The 18,475-nt window shown below is 40.7% G+C and overlaps 1 protein-coding gene and 1 pseudogene across 1 annotated transcript; both read left to right on the top strand.

Annotated features, from left to right (window-relative positions):
• The first annotated feature begins 9,168 nt into the window (after nucleotides 1-9,168).
• On the top strand, nucleotides 9,169-12,672 carry LOC125189254 (annotated as a pseudogene).
• A 3,363-nt stretch (nucleotides 12,673-16,035) lies between these two features.
• LOC125187169 (3-ketoacyl-CoA synthase 6-like) lies at nucleotides 16,036-17,664 on the top strand. The gene has a single exon (XM_048083699.1). The coding sequence runs from the start codon at nucleotides 16,110-16,112 to the stop codon at nucleotides 17,568-17,570; it is 1,461 nt and encodes a 486-aa protein (XP_047939656.1). The 5' UTR covers nucleotides 16,036-16,109; the 3' UTR covers nucleotides 17,571-17,664.
• Nucleotides 17,665-18,475: the final 811 nt, after the last annotated feature.

Here is an 18,475-nt window from a genome sequence, read left to right on the forward strand (position 1 = left end):
CCTCCTTGAGCGAAACCTTCGCCCTTGCTCAACGGTCAGCAGCTTGCCATAAGCTATCTATGGCCACCAAACCAGCGCACCGCCCAAATTGGCCCCTCCGAGACTCACGACCTCGGCAACAGCAGACGACCACTTCACCCACAGCCACGCCAACACCACCACACCGGCCACAAACTAACGGGCAGCCCCGCGAAAACATTCCGATTATTCGGATTTCGAAGGCCGAGCGCGACGAGAGGACCCGTCGTAATCTGTGCTGGTATTGTCCCGAGAAATACACGCGCGAACATGTGTGTGCTACCAAGTTCTATGCCCTCATCGGCGCCGACGATGAGGACGATTTCGTCGACAATGACCACCTCGAGGAAGTTGGTGACGGGGAGAACATGGTCATCGCGGGTGATGTCTCCAGTATCCATGTGATTGGTCCAAAAGTTAAACCGCGCTCTATACGTCTGACGGGGCAGGTGAATGAGGCCGAGTTGTCCGTACTGATTGATGGTGGCAGTACACACAACTTCATCAAGCCCACCATCGCAGAAAAGCTAAGTCTTCCGATCCACTCTGTTACCCCTTTTCGGGTTTTTGTTGGGAATGGTGCTTCGTTACGTTGCAATTATGTTTGCTTACAGACGTTCTACATCAATCTTTTTCTGTTGCAAGTTGAGGGCCCGGATGTGATCTTGGGAGTACAGTGGCTTCAGGATCTCGGCGATGTTACTAAAAATTATCGTGATTTGACCATGAAATTTACCTGGGCGGAAAGCATGGTGTGCTTAAAAGGAGAAGGCGTTCAGCCTCGTCGAATTTCCTACAATAATCTGTTCTCTTTGATTGGACAGGAACCGGACTGCGAGGTCTTCGAACTGGTGTCAGCTGCTGAGGGCAAGCAGACAGCACCTGCCGCGGGTCAACCCCCCACTGACGCCCTGATCGCTGCGGTTATTGAGTCATTTGACTCGGTGTTTTCCCAGCCTACTTCCCTTCCACCTCCGAGGAAATGGGACCATAAGATCCACTTTCCTGAGGGGACCCGACCCATCAACGTCAAACCATACCGGTACCCCTATTTTCAGAAGGCAGAAATTGAACGCCAGGTTCGGGATATGTTAGCACAAGGTGTTATCCAACCCAGCACAAGCCCCTTTTCCTCCCCGGTGTTACTGGTACGGAAGAAGGATGGAACCTTCCGGTTTTGCGTTGATTACAGAGCTTTAAACGCAGCTACGACACCTGACCACTTTCCCATCCCGACGGCAGATGAATTGTTCGATGAACTCCATACAGCTCGAGTTTTTTCGAAGCTGGACTTACGCTCTGGCTACCACCAAATCCGAATGGACGTCGCGGATATCCACAAAACTGCATTTAGGACTCATGATGGCCACTTTGAGTTCTTGGTGATGCCCTTTGGATTGACTAACGCGCCGTCCACCTTCCAAGCTGCAATGAACAGTATATTCCGGCCTTTCCTACACAAATTCGTGATCGTCTTCTTTGACGATATCTTGGTCTACAGCGCCTCTATGGTTGACCATGCTGCCCACCTTGAACAAGTGCTCCACATTTTGCACATTAATTGTTTCTATGTCAAGCCCTCAAAGTGTTCGTTCGGGGTCCTCACCATTGACTACTTGGGACACATCATATCCGCGGGGGAGTTGCGTGCGGACCCCTCTAAATTCAGTGCTATGACGGCATGGCCTACCCCTACCACGGTTAGACAGTTGCGGGGATTCCTAGGATTGACCGGGTACTACCGCCGTTTCGTCAAGGATTACTCTTTGATCGCAGGACCGCTGACCGATTTATTAAAGAAGGAGTCCTTCCAGTGGAGCTCTGTGGCGGATGATAGCTTCATGGCCCTAAAAAAGGCCATGACTGAGGCACCCGTTCTGCGCCTACCCGATTTCGAGCTGCCATTCACCATTGAGACGGATGCGTCGGACTATGGGATCGGTGCAGTTTTGTTACAGCAGGGCACCCTCTAGCTTTTTTCAGTAAAAAATTGGGTCCGAAAAGAAGGGTTGCCTCCACATACCATAAGGAGTTATAAGCAATCGTCGAGGCCGTTAAAAAATGGAGACAATACCTCTTAGGCCGGGAGTTCATCATAAGGAGCGATCAGAGAAGCTTGAAGGATCTACTATCTCAAATAGTCCAGACACCAGACCAACAATTCTATATACGAAAGTTAATGGGATTCAAGTTTAGGATCGAGTATAAGTCCGGCGCTTCAAATAGAGTGGCAGATGCGCTGTCACGGAGAGAACCTGAGGAGCTGCTGTCTGAGGTGGCGTCGGTGTTGGCCCTTTATACTCGACTGTCGCCGTCAATTATGGGGCGCATAAGGGCAGAGAATGCCGAGCTGCCTGATTTACTCGAGCTCTATCAGGCTGTGGTTGCTGGTTCAACTCCCGCTCACATATCAGCTGCCGGGGGGCTTCTCTTCTTCAAACGCCGGGTCTACTTGAGCAGGGAGTACTCAGTTCGTTTGGATATTTTGGGGGAGGTTCATAACTCTAAGATGGCGGGTCACCCAGGGGAGAAACAGACTTTTGATAGGGTCGCAACCAGCTTTTATTGGCCTGGTACGAGGAGTGACGTTCGGCGCTTTGTAGCAGCGTGTACTGTGTGTCAAGCTACAAAGTATATCACGGAGAGACCTTCGGGGCTGTTGCAACCCCTGCCGATCCCCGACTCCGTGTGGTCTGCGGCATCAATGGACTTCATTGTGGGACTTCCGCCATCACACGGCTATACAACGATCATGGTTGTCATAGATCGTCTATCTAAATATGCCCATTTTGGGGCCCTGCAGCCAGGTTTCGATGCACCTAAAGTTGCTAAGCTTTTTGTTAATACAGTCGTTAAGCTTCATGGTTTTCCGGACAAGTTGTTATCAGATCGAGACACAATTTTTATGAGCAAATTCTGGACGGAGCTCTTGACGTTGAGTGGCACGAAGTTGCAATTCACAACGGCATACCATCCCCAGACGGACGGCCAATCAGAATTTACTAATCGGGGTCTCGAACAATATTTAAGGGCATTCACCTTCGAACAACCAAAGAGGTGGTTCGATTTTCTTCCATGGGCTGAACTCGCGATGAACTGCAGCACGAATGTCAGCATTGGTATGTCGCCTTTCAAAGCCTTATATGGGCATGATCCTCCCAATATTTTCTGTACACCGGCATTGCCTGCGGAGAACGCCGAAGTGGCTCGCAATCTGGGCGACCGAACTGATTTACTTGCCCTCTTGAAGCAGAATTTGTCTCGGGCCCAAGTGCAAATGACAGCAAATACGAACAAGCACCGAAGGGACCTACAATTTCAGGTCGGGGAGAAGGTACTGTTACGTTTGCAGCCATATCGTCAGGTTTCCGTGAGTCGTCCCGTCTCTGCTAAAGTGGCCCGCCGCTATTATGGCCCTTATGAAATAAAGGAGAAAATAGGGAAAGTGGCGTATCGTCTACAGCTCCCACTGGGTAGCCGCATCCACGACGTGTTCCACGTGTCGCTTCTCAAGCCTTTCGTCCCTCCACTTTCCGATTCGGCGTCCAGTCAGCTGCCAACTGATTTCCTTAACAGCCGACCGATTGATAGTCCAGTTAAGGCTTCTGGGGAACAGACTGTTATCGTTGATGGTATTCCTCTTTGCTAATGGCTCGTTCACTGGTCGTCTGATCCAGAGCATCCGACATGGGAAAGCAAGGAGGATATTCTGAAACATTTTCCTACGATCAAGGTTGTTCTCAACGAGGGGGGAGTTGATAGAGACTCCACCATAGCTCAAGACAACAATGGCACCAGCCATGCAAAAGAGCTGTCCAACGAAGAGGAAGATGGTCGGAAGAGCAGAGGAAGAGAGCGAGTTCAAGGAAGAAAGGATCAACCAAAACGCCGTGTGTTCAAACCTGCGCGTTTTCGGGATTTCGTCACTTACTGATGATTTACGCATATCTTTTAGATTGGTTTGTTACTTTATTTTATTTCCATGATTATCAAACTTATGTTTAGAATAGATTTGAGTCAATCTTCTCGGGTTTTCTTCTTGATTCTTTCCCGAGTCGTAAGTCCGAATCAAGCAGGGGGAATTATATATATTATAGAATTCCCATAGATCGAGTCATCGAGAAATAAGAAATAAACTTCTTTTCCTCGAAACCCTACTTCTCTACAAATCCTTCACTCGCCGCTCTCTGTTTCCATTGCATATTTCATTGCAAAACAGGTGCTCTGACTCTGATAAGGGCTCAGCTCTTATTAGTTTTGTTGTTGATCTTGTTGTTTTCGCTTCTTTTCAGTTTTAGATCAACGAGCAAAATAGGTTTTAGTTTGGATCTAGTTTACAATTTCAGCTTGGATGCATGTATATGTGTTGGTTGAGATTCACGTATATGTTATAGACTTGAATCCCTTTGAGTGGATTCTAACTCCAAAGAAGAAGACATACAAAAATTTAAAGAACTTAACAATATAAATGAAATGGAAATATGCTTTTCTTACTTCATGATAATAATGCAAAAGATGTCTACCCTATTTATACAAAACAAAAACAGCAGTTTGCAACTAACTAGATAAATGGGAAACGTGAGCTAATGCAGATGGAAGTGGAGATAATGGAGAAGTGGAGATACGCTAATTAATCTAACAAGATAACGACTTGGTCAACAGTACTAGATGAAGTCTTCTTTCAAGTAGTTGGGCCTTTGTGGATTACGGGCTGAGTGTCGACGTTGGGCTTGGGCTGCTTCGTATCATCCTTCCCCACTTGTGGAACCACCTTGTCCTCAAGGTGTAACTCAGACGAATGGTTATGAATGTGATCGATGGAATGTAGAGGATTGGGTGGAGGGCTTTGATGATCACCATGGAGAGATATTTGTTGGCCATCCCAAGAGAATTCCATCTTTAAATTTGCATAATCATGCGATACTTGGCCGAGTGTTTGGAGCCATTGTACGCCGAGCAATACATCAGGACCGTGCACCGGTAGCACATACAAATCGACCTCAAACGTGTGGCCTTGCAAGGATAAGGGTACGGCAGTGCATTGTGTAGTGCAAGGTAAAGACTCACCATTGCCAACATACACACGAAATGGTGGAATTGGGGTGACTGGGAGACGGAGCTTCTCGACGATCCTAGGGTGCACGAAATTGTTATTGCTTCCGCCGTCGACAAGGACATGCACCATAACATTAAGGATGTTGCCCTCACCTCGAAGAGCGCGTGGGTGGCCTGTCCCGTAGAGGCTATTAATGTAAGATAAGTCGGCTGACAACATGGTCGCATCCTCATCTAGAGGTGTTGTTGAAACGGCTGCAGGAGTTTTTTCATCATTATCACCGAGGAGCAGCAATAAACGAGAGGCGCAACGGTGATTTCGAGACCATTTCTGGTCACAATTATAACAAAGGCCTTGTGCATCCTTGACTTGCTTCTCTGCAAAGGAGAGACGGCGAATCGGAAGGTCAGGGCGTGTGAGACTAGAGCTGGCGTGCTGTTGGTGGGTTGTCTCATGGACAAGAACGTTGGGATGTGAAGATGGGGGAGTGACAACCGGATGAGTGGAGGAGTGTTGGGAGTTGGTGCCATTGTCAGCGTGCAATGCCGAAAGTTCACGGGCGAGAGCAAAAGCCATGGTAAGAGTAACTGGTCGACGGAGATTAAGTTCTCGACGGAGCTGTGGCTTCAGCCCTGAAATGAACACTGAAACGAGAGTAGATTCGGAGACGCCGGTAACCTTGTTGAGAAGGCGCTCGAAATCTGATTGATAAGCCGAAACAGTAGTGGTGTGGCGAAGCTTCGAAAGTGCACCAACATAATCTTCGAAATGGTTTGGGTCGAAGCGCACCTGAACTTGGGTAAAGAAATCCTCCTAAGAATGGAGAAGACCGTTATTTCGTGTCCATCTAAACCAGTCTGAAGCCTGACCTTCCATGCAAAGCCCCACCAAACGCAATCGCTCATTGTGAGGGGTGGCGTAGAAGTCAAAATATTCACCAATACGATAGAGCCACCCAGCGGGGTCCGTTCCATCAAATTTAGGAGTATCAAGACGGATTTGGGGGCCTCGGAAAGCACCAAATTCTGGAGTATTGCCAGGAGCCGTATCGAAACGGAGTGGGGTGCCTCGGAAAGAACCAAACTCGAGGGGAGAGATGTAGGTGTGGAAGGAAGGAGGAGGAGGTGGAGGGGGTGGAGTGTTGGGGATAGGAATTGCTGTAAGAGGTCGAGTGTGATGAGATGAAGAAGCATATGAAGTCGGAGGTGGGGGTGGTGAGGCATGATATAGAGAGATTAATTGATCGATGCGTTGGGCAAAAGACGACGCAAGCGATTCCATTTGCATGGCAGTTGAGAGTTGTAGGCGATCAAATTGCTGCTGGATCGGGAGGGGAAGAGCCGAGAAGTGATCGGGAAGAGGAGGAGTAGGGGTATGGCTGGGAGGTGTGGTAGGAGCGTGGCTGAATGGCGTGGGTGTGTGGCTGGGAGGAGTGGGATTGTGATTATGTTTAGGAGGAGGAGTGGTAGTCATGGTGTAGTAGCAACGAAAGCACCAATGTTATAGACTTGAATCCCTTTGAGTGGATTCTAATTCCAAAGAAGAAGACCTACAAAAATTTAAAGAACTTAACAATATAAATGAAATGGAAATATGCTTTTCTTACTTCATGATAATAATGCAAAAGATGTCTACCCTATTTATACAAAACAAAAACAGCAGTTTGCAACTAACTAGATAAATGGGAAACGTGAGCTAATGCAGATGGAAGTGGAGATAATGGAGAAGTGGAGATATGCTAATTAATCTAACAAGATAACGACTTGGTCAACAGTACTAGATGAAGTCTTATTTCAAGTAGTTGGGCCTTTGTGGATTACGGGCTGAGTGTCGACGTTGGGCTTGGGCTGCTTCGTATCAGTATATATCATATAATTTCAGTTTATTAAGCTAAAGCTTTGAAAATGTTTCTTAATTCGTTTTTATCTGATTTCGTATACGTAAGGTTAATGCAAATTGACATCATGTTCGCATTCTGCAAATTTAATTTGGTGTTCGGCTAACTTCTTCGTGTGCGTAATTTGTAGTCAATTTCAGATTTGTGTTTGAGGTTTAAAAAATGGAATCTCAATCTTTGTTTCGTTTGTTAACTTAAGAAGAAGAAGGGTTAAAAAGAGATTTTTATTGTCAGATCTGAAATGGGCCTATGCTTTACGTACTTTGTATGTTTGAGTTGTAAAAATCTGTTTAGTCAGTTAGCTTCTGTTTAAATTAAGTTTTTATGATCGATTTTTACTTCTATAAACTAGCTTAATTAATACTAATATTTTGGGGTTATGATAGCAATTAATGGCGAAACGAGTTGAGAGTGTAATGATTTGTACAAGTGAACATTAATCATGAAACTCGCATATCATGATAAGGAGTACGTTTTTCAAGTTATAAGGAATCTAAGTGAAGGATGTAAATATACCTTATAAAGAAAGTAAATTGCATGCGGTTCAGTTAAGATGTCTTCAATAATACAATTAATATTACTTATATAGTTATATGGTCATATTTTAGACGTCCATAACATTGAGGCAATAATTTACTTCTAGTTCGACTCCCGAACTACTTAATAGTAGTTGGTAAGTATCATTTTTCCGACACGGACAAGACATATTCACTAAATTATACTTGCTCCATTCTATGACAGTGGAGTCATTTTGCCATTTTGGTACGTTCCATAATAATAGAGTCACTTTCGCTTTTAGTAAAAATCAACACATTTTTTCTCACATATTTTATTCTCTCTTTATCACTCCTCCTTTTCCATTTCCTAGTTTATTCTTCATTTACTTAACTTACTTAATACAAATTTTTTTAAACTACGTGCTAAAAAGAAACGTCTCCACTATCGCGGAAAGAAGGGAGTAGTACTCCATAAATTATTTTAAAAATGCAACTCCAAATATAAGTTCCGCTTTGGTATACTATGAAATTTAAAACAGCGTGAGATTTTTGGATGTGCGCTTCACGCTATTTTCGCATGTACATTTATAATGTAATGAATTTTATTTTTGCAAGTTATTAAGTAATACTCCTACTCCATATGGAGTTCTTTGCTTGTTAGGAAATACCAAAAATTTCAATTTTAAACAAGAAAAGGAAATACTCTTTTCGTCCTAATTATCTAGACTTGTTTTCCGCTTTTGGATATCCCAATTCCCAAATATATAAACTTGTTTCCGAAAAAAATAATCTTTTAAAGTAAATTACTAGTTACTCCCTCGTGGATGGAAAAAGTTAGTGGCACGCGAGTTCTATTTTTATATATTAGTTATATAATAAAATGTGAGTGAGAATGCATTGGTAGAATGTAGGATCCACTACCAAATATGGTAAAAATAAAAGGTGACAAATTTTTAGGGACGAACGAAAAAGGAAATAAGTGACAAATTTTTAGGGACGAACGAAAAAGGAAATAAGTGACAAATTTTCAGGGACAGAAGAAGTAATATACTCCCTCCGTCCCACATAATTTTACCTAGTATTTCATTTTGGACCGTCCCACATAATTTTACCTATTTCACTTTTACCATTTTTGGTAGTGGACCTCATATTTCACTAACTCATTCCTACTCACATTTTATTATAAAACTAATAGTACTTTAAAAGTAGGACCCACATCCCACCAACTATTTCAACTCACTTTCCATTACATTTTTTAAAACCCGTGCCGGGTCAAAGTGTGTAAAATTATGTGGGACGGAGGGAGTAACATTAAACTTAAGGGTTGCGGTCAAGTGGCATGAAACTTTTATCAATTTGTATTGCTGCCTTTGAATATGAAGCGGCCTTAAGTTCTTGGGTCAGTTATCTCATCCATTGAGGTGCCTATAAATCAGCGCGATAAATAATCACTAGATCGTCGTATATCTTGTTAATTACCAAGAAAAAAATATATAGTAATTAAAATTCATGGTACTATCATCTATAAATATCAACATTTGTAGCTATGAAGTTGAACCACTCCATCTCTAAACAACTAAAACAACTTGATTGTCTTCCTCATGCTATCGCTACCACTCAGGGACGGATCTATTTGGAGTTCACAAGGGTAAATGCCCCACCTAGAAATAATCTATGTATACTACTTTTAATAACCACTCATGCTTTCTCTTACCATCAAAGCCTTACATACTAAACTACAAGCAGTCATCCTCCATGTCTCGAATTCAACTCATGATTTGTTGACCTCATCACTCCGCTTTCCATCCTTGAATATCTTCTTCCTCATCACCATCTCTGCAATGACCTACTGCCTCATGTTCCGCCCGCGGCGCTCCGTCTACCTAATCGACTACGCCCTCTGCAAGCCTCCCCGCTGCCTGCGAGTCCCCACCGGCGGCTTCTTGGGGCACTCTAGCCTTGCCTTTCCCACCGACCCCCAAAGCGTCCATTTTCCGATGAAAATGCTCCAACGCTCCGGCCTCAGCTAGGAGACCGCCATGCCCCACGCCTCCCATTACATTTACATCCCTCCCAACCCGACCCCGGCCCTGGCCAGAGAAGAAGCCGAGCTCGTCATCTTCTCCGGGACTCTCTTCTAATCAAGACAGGCTTCAAACCCCAAGACATAGACGTTTTGGTGTTGAACTCTGGCCTCTTCTATCCAGCGCCGTCTCTGGCGTCCTTGGTCGTTAACATGTACAAACTCAGGGATGGGCTGCAGTGCCGGCTTGATCTCTCTAGATTTGGCCAAAGGCATTCTAGAAGGTTACACTAATATAAATGCTGTGATGATCAGCGCGGAGATCCTCACCCCCTTCAGCTATATGGGCATGGACAGAGCCATGCTCCTCCCTAACTGCTTATTTAGAATGGGCTGCGCCGCCGTGTTACTATCCAACCGCCGCGCTGACCGCCACCGAGCCAAGTATAAGCTGCTTCGAGTGGTGAGAACACATACAGGAGAAGCTGACCAATCATACAAATGCATATCACTAGAAGAAGATTCTCAAGGAATTATCGGAGTTAAATTGGACAAAGATTTGATTGCCGTTGCTGGAGAGGCTCTCTGTAACGACCCGCCATTTTAGGGTACAATAATAATGGCGATCGCTATCTAGGAAGACTTAAATGCAACAAAGATCATAGGCTAGGGTCTCATTTAAAGGTAATTTACTAGAGCATTTAATGAACAATTAAGTAGGGGAAGAATAATGCCTTAGCAATGAAATCCAACAAAAGATTATCACAATAAATGCTCCGAAATAGCAAAAGTTCCAAAATAATCTCATTTGTTTCATATCCAAAATACTCCCACGAAATAAAAGAATTCAACCCAATCAAAAAATCACAAGTTTTCATATTTTACTAGACCGGCCGACCCGTACGCCAGCACTCGGTCTAACATTGGTGTACACTAATCCAAGTAGAGTTTGCGGCTCTACGAGGATCCGAATTCGATTAAATCAATAGTGGCATAGCCACGAGGGATAGGCACGACAAAACAAATCAAGGCATGATAACACATATCTCATTCTCATCAATATCAGTTTAGGACAATGTCCTTATTTTAAAAGAAAGCCCACTTTGTCGGCTTAGCTCGAAAGTGTTCTCTTCTCCTCGTTTATCACGCTGAGAGCGCGAAGTATCACCTTTAAATTAGGCGTATCACAAATCAGTTTCGAACATTGATTTCAAATCATGCATGTTCCCACGTTTCCCTTTTTCCCATCGATAAATCTTTAATATCATCATCCAAAATCAAGGTATGATTAGTATATCATTTTTATTCGAATAACAACTCAAGATTCACCATTAAATCGTGTCACGCATGAGTGTTCTGCACGCACCACACACACACACGAACACAACACTTGTGCACGCCTTCCGAGGCATGCACGCACACATACACACTCGGTCACACACACACTTATCACATGCATCCCAAATTCATCAATTTAATTTCCCCTTCGCTCAATCTAAATGTATGTGGACTCAAGAATACCGATTGATCGGTAGAAGAAGAAAGATTAATATAGAAAATACCTTTTCCAAAAGAACGAACGGTAGAAACAAGTTATAGCCTTGATTCTTCAATATATTCTTGAATTTCAACTTGGATTCTTCTCAATTGATGAAGAAATCTTGAAGAAAGTAGAAGAAATTTTTGGAGAGAGTGTGAGAGAGGGATTTCGAAAATTAGGGAGGAGTGGGGCGTGATTTGTGTTGCTAGGGTTTAGGATCTCTCATGTATTTATAGAGTGCCAAAATAATATCTTTAATTAAATAAATTAAAGATTTTAGAAGATATGGAGAGATTTTAATATAGTAGTTGGCGTGATTTTAGAGAGAATTAAGGGAAATTCGAAAATTCTAGGCTATTTAATTAGCCTATGATTTAATTCAAATATTTCACGGAGTAGAATAAGATATCACGGAGCAGAATAAAATAATTAAATCCTCTCCAAATAAAAGGAAATAGGCGTGTAATTTGACTTCTTCAAAAGGGAATTTAATAAAATCCTAATTAAATTAGGATATGGCAAGATCTTCCTAGATATGACAAGATATGGTAAGATATTCTAGCATATTTATATTTATTCATGGAAGAGAATAAATAAGGGATCAAATAATATAATAAACAATTCCTTCTTCCCTATTATATGAGATTTTCGAAAATCTCATGGAAATCAAAGGTGGAGTTTTCGAAAATTCCAAGGTGGAATTAAAGTATAATTGGACTTTGGATTTAATTCGGATAATTATCCCAAGCAAATTATTAAATCCAAGAAAAATAGGATTCCTTCTCCAATAAAAATAGGAGGGATCGAAAATTCCACATGATTAAATAATGCTCCTATTTAATTCTCACTCATCCCTTAGGAAAATAATTCACCACAATTATATTACTCCGCATCAAATATTCACACCAAATCAATCATCTCTTTACTTCCTCTTCTTTTTCTCAATGCATTGACCTTTCAACGGCCACGTCATATTTTCCACATCTTTGACTATTTAATAGCCACGTCATATTTTCAACAAGTTGACTATTCAACTCAATCTCAACTCCCATACACAATTAGGTCACAAAGACATCATGTAATTAATCACTCATCAATTAATCCACATATCATAACATTTAAGGCATTTAATGCAAAAAATTTATAACCCAAAAATTAGGGTTTGAAAAAGTGGGGCGTTACACTCTCAAACTCAATATTGCCAAAATCGGACCTCCTTTCCTTCCGGCATCAGAGAAATTCCTATTCGCTCTCTCTCTAATCAAAGGGAAACTCTCTAATTCTAAATCGAAACTGTATGTGCCGGATTTTAAGAAAGCGTTTAAGCATTTGTGCATCCACCCAGGTGGAAGGGCGGTGATCGACGAGCTGCAGAAGAGCCTCCGCCTGACAAACGAGCAGGTGGAGGCGTCGAGGATGACGCTGCATAGATTCGGAAACACATCGTCGTCATCGCTGTGGTATGAATTGAGCTACATTGAATCCAAGGGAAGGATGAAGAAAGGGGATAGGGTTTGGCAGATTGGACTTGGGAGTGGATTTAAGTGTAACAGCGCCGTTTGGAAGTGTAACCGGACGATCAAGTTGCCGGTAGAGGGGGCATGAGCCGATTGCATTCATAAATATCCGCTTTACATCTAATTCTTTTTTGTTTGCTTAATTTCGTGATAAATATGCTTTAATTTTTTTGATGGATGATATCTGTGTGTTGAAAAGTTTTGCTTAAGCTATTCGAAATATTGCTTTTTTTTTTTTACAAAAAAATTGCTTACTTTGTGCTTAACTATGTTTAAATGTGATTAATTTTTTTTTATTTTGTTTGCTTAATTTCGTATTAAATGTGCTTATTCATGTGTGATATTTGTGTGTTGATATTTTTTGCCTATGATATTCGGAATCATGCTTTTTTTTTTTGTACAAAGATTGCTTATTTGCAAAAAACTATGCTTATTTTGGATACGAAAATAGTTTTCGCTCACTCTATACAGTGTTTAATTTGTTAGACATTTTGCTTATTCTATTCGAGAACATGCTTAATTTCTTGTAAAATGTGCTTATTTTTGTTTGATATTTTGTAAATTGAAATTTTTTTATTGTGCAATTTGAAATGTTGTTTTTTCTGTACAAAAGATTGCTTACTTTGTGTTTACCTATGCTTAATTTGGCTACAAAAAGTTTTGCTTAAGCTATTCGAAATGTTGCTTACTTATTGAGATACTTTGCTTACTTCAAAAAATTGCTTACTATACTAGTCTGAATCGAGTTTTTTGTACACCTTTAGTTCACAAGCGATGGGAAGGAAAGAATCCAGCTGATGTACACCAACAGTGCTGCCAATAGAGTGGACGACTACATCAAACAAGGTCGATAGTGGAGTGTACGTAATGAGGCACATGAAGAAATGCATGGGCCAAAAAGCAAATAAATGGAAGTGCGGACTTACTCCTAGAAACGCTTTGTCATTGCAATACCTAAGAGCCAAAATAAACAAAGAGCTGCTATTTGGGAATTCAAACGCAGTCATATATAAAATCCTACATCTTACCCAACAGTGCAATGAGAAAGAGAAGAAAAAAGGGCCAACTGATGTTGAGAAAATGATAGCAACGTACTCTAAATAGTCATGCACGAGAGTTTATGGTTTTCAAGCACTTGTTGTTTTCTATTGGATACAATGTTGTGAAGCAACTTTTTACCGTACAATGCAATTGATACTTGTTGAACGTAAAGAGGCATTGGTACAATACAATTGTGTTCGAAAATGCATAATTAAACCAACGTATGCAATGTTAATATAATAAAACATAATTGTTCTTCAAACTATATAGTTTATATAGTTTAAGCAAGTAAAACAAATTGCTTGAATAGCCAGGAATACATTTCCGTCCCTTCGCAAGACAACCATGCAGCACCGAATATCACATGCTTTCCGTGATTGTCTTTCCAAGTGAAAGGGGGAAAAACCATGCAGTACCTGCAACACGTCATACATCGTGTGACAATACGATAAATACAACAATCGACATGGCGGGATGCAATATTATAAACAACATATGCAACTAGTCATAAAAGAAAATAGCTAAACACATCAAAGATACTAACCTAATCTATGTGACTGGGATTACCAAAGATGCTACTCAAGCAGTACGCAATTCGCCGTACCACATAAGCGAATTCTCCTCAATATTAACAAATTTTGACAGAACACATAAGCATATTTATATATATATTAAGCAAACATTTGTGCAACATAAGCAACATCTTCACAAAGAAATTGCAAAATTAGGCAAAGGACGATACCTGTTTGTGTTGTATATTGAATCAATATTCAATCAACGAAGTCAAATGAACAAACATAAAAAACTGGAATTTAAGTGTAATCACAGAAGTGAAAAAAATGAAGAGCGAATTAGAACACCAACTGAACGTGAATCAACCAACACAAAAAACTGACCTTCATATGAATTATCTAATTCCATTGATGTCATTCTTTGATGAATGTAGATTTCGGCAGTGTAGAGATTGTATTCGACTATATAGATTATATAAATATTCTTCAACTGTTGAAAAGATGAAATTTTGGTGAAGAATGATTAATTCAACAGTAAATAAAGTAAAGATTGTAACTTCCTATTTTTCCCGCATAAATGACGGCAGTTTAGGATTTAGAATAACTAATGAATATGTACATTCCAAACTTACCCTTCGTACATACAAATATGAATATTACATGAAATTCCAAGTGGGTGACGTGGCACAATCATATGCGTCCGTAACTGAAATCAAATAACCTATATTGGTGGGAAGTTGCGAACTTTAAAATCTAATATTTTTAAAGTACATTTATGTGTTCTCATATTTATATTTACTTAAACCATTAAATGGTGAATAATGTGTTTTCTCTATAATCCCATTAAGGAAAATAAAGTTTTACATTAAATAGGAGGACGGTTAAAATGTACATGTAAAAAATAATCATAGTCAAATAAATACGCATAATAAATTTCTAATTGACACTCCCACTTATTTCGTCATACGAATGGTACGTATGTGCATCGGCATAGCTTAATGACATGCTAATGTACATCATTTTGCACCCCCACGCTTGTATGTTTGTATTACTCATCCAGTCATCCTCTCTCATAAAAATGGACAATTTTTCTCAGAACATACGTTCCAAAAAAATAATCACTTGTATTTTTTATAATTTATTTTATCTCAAGGCGGACTTCATTTTTCATTAATATTATTTTAATTACTTTTTTTTTATATTTTTAATACTTTATTAATTATGCATTAAAATCCATATCAATTTGGAATTGTTTATTTTTTGGGGATGGAATGAGTATTTGACTATACATAGCTGATTATGGCATTAAAAATTTATACACGTCTTATAATAATTATGATTAAAAGATAAATTGCATGTGATTCAGTTAAGATGTCTTACGTATATATTTAATTTGGTGCAACTTATATGGCATGATTATTTAGACGTCCAGAAAAATAAGGCCATAATTTATTTTTAATTCGACCCCCCAACTACTACGAGTAGTAGTTTTAAGTAAGTATCATTATTCCGACATGGACTATAGACCTATTCATTAAATTATGAGTAATTGATATATTCCGTCAAATCTTAGGTTTTCTCACGCTATCTAAGCACTTACATTTAAATAGCATTTAATATTGAAGCAAAATATAATGCAAATATTTTTATTTTTGCTGGGACACAATAGTTTGGAAACACCAGAGTGGAAGAACAGTTTTACATCTGGTGAGATACTATCATAAAAAAATGAAGTCACTGAATAACATTGCTCATATGTAAAAATTAAAGACATAATTGATTAAATAAATTATTTAAATAACTGAATATTTTGCATTGCCAAAAGCATATATAATTTCCCCCAAATTAGAGTCTATAAGGGAAAAGAGACAAGCCGTATTATGAAATGAGATAATTAAGAATAACATTTGATAATCAAAGTCATTGACAAGGAAAGTGGGCATAGTATCGTCTATAAAAATCAAAAGCACTCCATCTCTAAACATCTAAAACAATTCATTCTCCCATAATGGATGCTCCACCGCCGGAACCTTGTCAATCGGCAAAGCTCAGACACCTGAAACTATACTACTTCATTGTCTTCCTCATCCTACCAATCATGCTTTCTCTCACCATCAAAGCCCTACACAATCATTCAATCCATAATTTGAAGATCTCATCACTCCACATTGCATTCTTCCTCGTCACCATCTCCGCCTTGACCTACTACTATTTCCTCATGTTTCGCCCGCGGCGCTCCGTGTACCTCATCGACTACGCCCTCTGCAAGCCTCCCCGGTTGCTCCGCGTCCCCACCGCCCGCTTCACAGAGCACTCCAGACTTGCCTTTCCCACCGACCCCCAAAGCGTCCATTTTCAGATGAAAGTGCTCCAACGCTCCGGTATCGGCGACGAGACCTCCATGCCCCACGCCACCCATCACATCCCTCCCCAACAGACCATGGCCCTGGCCAGCGAAGAAGCCGAGCTCGTTGTCTTCTCCACCATGGATTCTCTTCTAACCAAGACAAGCCTCAACCCTCTAGACATAGACGTTTTGGTGGTGAATTGTGGCCTCTTCAATCCGGCGCCGTCTCTTACTGCGTCGATCATTAACAAGTACAAACTCAGGAGTGATATAAAAAGCTTCAATCTCTCCGGGATGGGCTGCAGCGCCGGTTTGATCTCTCTTGATCTGGCCAAAGGCCTTCTGGAATGTTATCCCAATATAAATGCTGTGATCATCAGCACTGAGATCCTCACTCCCTTCATCTACCTCGGGAAGGATAGATCCATGCTCCTCACCAACTGCTTATTCAGAATGGGCTGCGCCGCCGTGTTATTATCCAACCGCCGCCCTGACCGCCGCCGCGCCAAGTATAAGCTGCTTCGAGCGGTGAGAACGCACACAGGAGCAGATGACGAATCATACAAATGCCTATCACAGGGAGAAGATTCTCAAGGAATTCAAGGAGTTAGATTGGGCAAAGATTTGGTTGCCGTCGCCGGAGAGGCTCTGAAATTGAATATTGCCAAAATCGGACCTCATTTTCTTCCGCCATCCGAGAAATTCCTATTCGCTATCTCTCTAATCGAAAGGAAACTCTGTAATTCCAAATCGAAGGCGTATGTACCGGATTTTAAGAAAGCGTTTGAGCATTTGTGCATCCACCCAGGTGGAAGGGCGGTGATCGACGAGCTGCAGAAGAGCCTCCGCCTGACAAACGAGCAGGTGGAGGCATCGAGGATGACGCTGCATAGATTCGGAAACACTTCGTCGTCATCGGTGTGGTATGAATTGAGCTACATTGAATCCAAGGGAAGGATGAAGAAAGGGGATAGGGTTTGGCAAATTGGATTTGGGAGTGGATTTAAATGCAACAGTGCGGTTTGGGAATGTAACCGGTCAATCAAGTTGCCGGTTGAGGGGCCGTGGTCCGATTGCATTCATAGATATCCGGTTTACATTCCTCGTCTCATTAAGCCTTAGTTTTGTTTCTACTTCTCTCAATATTTGCTTTATTAAATTATTGGATCGATGTGAAGAGAATATATAAGAATAAATAAAATTGCATAAAAAATGAAGTCAGATTGTTCCATGAAAAATGATAGAAATACAACTATTGATCGAGTTAAATTATTGGGTCGTGGAAACATTTTCTCATTTCGAAGGATAATGCAATAAACGATATTCCAGTTCTGGCTAAGGTTTTAGTATGCTTTTATACGACAGATACGTCTGAGGGTGAACCACCACTACAAAAAAAGGCGCTGGTTGCTACCAAATATTTGCTAGCACCAGGTTGTGCTCAGGTTGTGCTCGCAAAACATTTTCGTCTTATAAAAATAGGCATTTTTTCAATGATCACCCATTTCATAAAAATAGTTACTTCTATTTTGGTAAACTTTGTTTCAAATGAGAGAACTTCAATCCCAAATACCAATTAATGCATTAAAATCAGTCTGTTTCAAAAGTATCTACTCCATTAAGACAATAAAGTGTTAATACTACTATCGCTGATTATGACATAAAAAATTGTAAATGCATGTCTTACTATACTTATGATTAAAAAAGTGAATTGCATGGGGTTCAGTTAAGATGTCCTATGTCTATATATTTAAGACTAAAGGTCAAAATTGGTCCTAAATATATCACTATTTTATGTTTTTGGTCCTAAACATTATCTTTTGGATTTTTTGGTCCTGCACATATGAAAATTTTATCATTTTGGTCCTCCGTCAACATTTCTGTTAAAAACTAACGGTCAACGAGTTTAATCTCGATTTTGACCAAATTAAACTTTTAATTCTGATTTTTTACTCCTAACTAATTCCTTGTTGTTTTTGTAAATATTCTAAACCCATCATCACCACCCCAGATCCACTCCAGCTTCT

The sequence above is a fragment of the Salvia hispanica genome, chromosome 5 (assembly GCF_023119035.1).
Source record: "Salvia hispanica cultivar TCC Black 2014 chromosome 5, UniMelb_Shisp_WGS_1.0, whole genome shotgun sequence".
Classification (NCBI taxonomy): Eukaryota; Viridiplantae; Streptophyta; class Magnoliopsida; order Lamiales; family Lamiaceae; genus Salvia; species Salvia hispanica.

What these genes read in the sequence shown, in the direction of transcription:
- LOC125187169 (XM_048083699.1), top strand. Translation starts at nt 16,110, where the DNA reads ATGGATGCTCCACCGCCGGAACCTTGTCAATCGGCAAAGCTCAGACAC.